Source organism: Chrysochloris asiatica, unplaced genomic scaffold, assembly GCF_000296735.1.
Source record: "Chrysochloris asiatica unplaced genomic scaffold, ChrAsi1.0 scaffold00040, whole genome shotgun sequence".
Classification (NCBI taxonomy): domain Eukaryota; kingdom Metazoa; phylum Chordata; class Mammalia; order Afrosoricida; family Chrysochloridae; genus Chrysochloris; species Chrysochloris asiatica.
In genome coordinates this window covers 13,907,669-13,911,576 of record NW_006408558.1, presented here as the reverse complement: position 1 = coordinate 13,911,576, position 3,908 = coordinate 13,907,669, and the positions used below count along the sequence as shown (strand labels likewise).

The 3,908-nt window shown below is 45.5% G+C and overlaps 1 protein-coding gene across 1 annotated transcript in view; it reads left to right on the top strand.

Annotated features, from left to right (window-relative positions):
* The window catches only part of NADSYN1 (NAD synthetase 1), a 43,977-nt gene that overhangs the window by 3,467 nt on the left and 36,602 nt on the right, over window positions 1-3,908 (top strand). Inside the window, exon 3 of the mRNA XM_006860815.1 lies at window positions 3,380-3,496. Coding sequence (XP_006860877.1) covers window positions 3,380-3,496 — 117 coding nt within the window. The remainder of the gene's footprint in view (window positions 1-3,379; window positions 3,497-3,908) is intronic.

Genomic DNA, 3,908 nt, shown 5'->3' with positions numbered 1-3,908 from the left:
AGGGTGTAAATCTTTACGGGAGTAGAAAGCCTCATCTTTCTCCCGCGGAGTGGCTGGTAGTTTCGAACCGCTGACCTTAAGGTTCGCAGCCCGATTCGTAACCACTACGCTACCAGAGCTCCTTCCCTAGACACTTCAAATTAGCTGTTTCCTCCACAGTATCCGAGAACCTCAACACACACGTTAATTTTGCTTTTGAAGAAGTTACCTCCCCTCAATGCTAGGGCACCTGGGATCCTGAGCTGACCAGGAATGTGGGGCTCCTAAGAGGTCATTCGCTCCCTAGTGTCCTGCCTGTTTCTTGCTCAGGTCACTTGGCCATTTTTAGCCAACCAGACCCTGGTGTTTTTCTCTGGCCCCAATTCATGCAATCAGTTCATGTGCTTGGCTGCTCACCCAGAGACCCTTGGAAGAAAGGCCTGCTAATCTGCTTCGGAAATACAACAGGGCAAAGTTCTACTCAGACACATGGGGGCACCGTGAGTCAGTCAACTCAAAGCAACTGTTATGTTGCACTTTGGCTTTTTTGTCTATATATTTATGTATAAGAAGGCTTCAGAACGTTTCTGGGAAAATTCCTTTAACTTTTAATTCGATTTATCCACAAATTTTTGAAGCTCCTCTTGTATTTATTGTCTAAATACATCTATCTCAGGGAGCCCTACATTAGGTAAATCTACTGCACAAGACCTCTTTAAAGTGTTGAAGAGCAAAGATGTCAGCTAGAGGACTAAGGTGAGCCTGACCCAAGCCATGGTATTTTCAGTAACCTCATATGGATGCGAAAGCTGGACAGTGAATAAGGAAGATCGTAGAAGAATTGATGCCTTTGAGTTAGTGTGTTGGAGGAGAATATTGAAAGTGCCATGGGCTGCCAAAAGAACCAAAAGATCTATGTTGGAAGAAGTGCAGCCAGAGTGCTCCTTGGAGGCCAGGATGGCCAAACTTCGTCTCTCATACTTTGGACATACTGTCAGGAGGGACCAGTCTCTGGAGAAGGAGATCATGTTTGGTAAGGTGGAGGGTCAGAGAAAAAGAGGAAGACCCCCAGCGAGATGGATTGGCAAAGTGGCAGCATCAATGAACTCAAGCGTGGCGACAGCTGTGAAGTTGCCCCAGGACTGGGCAGTGTTTCATTCTGTTGTGCATAAGGTCGCTATGAGTCGGTACCGACTCGATGGCACCTAACAACGACAACATAAGTCAAACGTTCACTTAGACCTTGAGTTTAGAAGAGTAAGTTTTTCTTTTTCTAATTCCTTAGCACGGTGGCTCCATGCAATAAGCACTAGACTGTGAACCACAAGATTAGTGGTTCAAGTCCGCCAGCCGCTCCACAAGAGAAAGATGAGGCTTTCTGCACCCGTGAAGATTTAAAGTGTCAGAAACACTATATAAGGTCACTGTGAGTTGGAACCTACTTGGCAGCACTTAACAATGGCAACCCTACAATAAATTTACCAATAAATCCCCAAAATAGAATGAAATTGTATTACCATCCAGTACCATCGAGCCAGTTCTGACTCACAGCAGCCATGTAGATGGTTTCCAAGGAGTGGCTGGTGGGTTTGAACTACCAGCATTATAGTTAGACTGTGGTCAGAAGTTCACTGCTTATCCTCAGCGCCACCTAGGACTCCACAATGAAAATGTTGTTGTTGTTACGTGCCGTCTAGTCGGTTCCAACTCATAGCGACCCTGTATAGGATTTCCAAGGAGCAGCTGGTGGGCTTGAACTATAGACCTTGAGTTTAGCAGTCCAGTCCTTATCCTATAACACCATCTCAGAACTCCAAATATACAGATGAAGGAGATGAAATATGGCAGCTTGAAGCTGACTTAGAAACTTGTGCTCTCTAAATAAAGAACTTTAAGGAATTTTAAAATTATGTGTTATATGAATTTGTTTAACAGAAAGCACTGGATTCTGCTTTTCAAGTCAAGTCAAATTATAGTCCTATTGTTAAAAAAAAAGTCCCTGGGGGAGGTGGGAGATAAGGGAAGATTGTCAAGAAAGCAGTGATTTTTTTCAAAACCCAACAATGCAGCTTGTTGTTATTAAGTACTATTGAATTGGTTCCAACTCATAGTGACCCTGTTTAGGGTTTCCAAGGAGCAGCAGGTAGATTTGAACCACCTTGTCCTGTATTCATCTCATTAGAGTCCTGGAGTCTGTCCCAAGCTTGCATACATGTTCTCTCCATATATTGATATAATATCTGCACGTTAGGTACTCGCGGTGCCACAAGGCGTAAGGACTAGAGCCTTTTTACTTCAACCACGTTTCTGGGTAATGCTTGAAAATTGAGAACTGGTCACATGAAGGGTTCCAAAACATCACCAAAGAATGGTTCCTTATGGCCCCAGCTTTGTTTCTGTTGCTTCTTCTTGCACATCAGTGTGATTCGGACCACATTAAGGATTGTTGTTGTTGTTGTTGTTAAGTGCCATCGAGTCGGTTCCGACCCATAGCGACCCTGTACGGGGTTTCCGAGGGTGTAAATCTTTACGGGAGTAGAAAGCCTCATCTTTCTCCCGCGGAGCGGCTGGTAGTTTCGAACCGCTGACCTTAAGGTTCGCAGCCCGATTCGTAACCACTACGCTACCAGAGAGCTCCTACATTAAGGATTAGGAAAGGAAAAGAACCAAAGGACTCAAGAGAGTGCCCTGAATGTAGTATCTTAAAACAGAAGAAGGCACCCAGCTACCACTGCCAGCCACTCAGCTAGGGGTCACATTTACAAGGGCCTCCATGGAGCGGGAGAACAATGTGGAACAAAACTCAAAATCACAAACAGGCCAAGCTTGCTGGCCTCTTACAGCCTGGTAGAACCCTCGAGACGGTGACCCTTAGTAGACACCCTACAAGTCTGGAACTTAACTCACCCCAGTGACTCAGCTTTTAGCCAAATAATAGCTAGACCGATAATGGTGACAATAACTTGAGTCAAACAATATATAATCTATAACTGTATCAGTATCACCAGGAGGATCAACAGCAATCATGTGAGATCACAAGAACAGCTTGTTACATTCTGAGAATTACAATCCATGTCTCAAAACAAAGTGGGTCTGAATTGTTGAATGGAAAATTAATTTGCTTTGTAAACTTTCACCCAGATCCCAGTGAAATTTAAAAAAACAACATATATATATATATATAGAGAGAGAGAGAGACAGAGAGAGAGACAGAGACAGAGAGAGACACAGAGAGAGATGGAAGACAGGTTCCCCAGCCTGTCTGCCCATGTCTCACCTGCGTCTCACCTGTATCTCACCTGTTTCTCCTGTATCTCGTCTGTGTCTCACCTGTATCTCACCTATGTGTCACCTGGGTCTCCCCACTGTCTGGCTCACCTGTGGCTCTCTGTCCCTGCAGTGGCTATGGATGCTGGGATCACTATTACGAGTCCGACACACTCTTGCATTCGTTTCAAGTCTTGGCGGCCCTTTTGGAATCTTCAGTCACTCAGGATATCATCTGTGATGTGGGCATGTAAGTGCTGAGGGGCGGAGAGGCCCAACACAGGGAGGCCTGTGGGGGGTGCTCCGGGACTCCATGAAGCCCTGCCACCCTGCAGGCAGTGTTGGGAAATTTGCAAATCTTCAAAGAGGCAAAGACCTTGTCCCCAGGTGGCACAAATAGTCAACAGGCTCAGCTGGTTTGAGGTTTGAGTCTACCCGAGGTGATTCAAAAGAAAAGCCTTGTGATTTTGATTGGCTAAAAACCATCCACTGAGAACCCTGTGGGCACAGTTCTCCTCTGATACACACACGGGGCACCATGAGTGGGATCTACGTATGAAACATCATCCACTGAGAACCCTGTGGAGCACAGTTCTACTCTGACACACACGGAACACCATGAGTGGGATCTACTTATGAAAACTCATCCACTGAGAACCCTG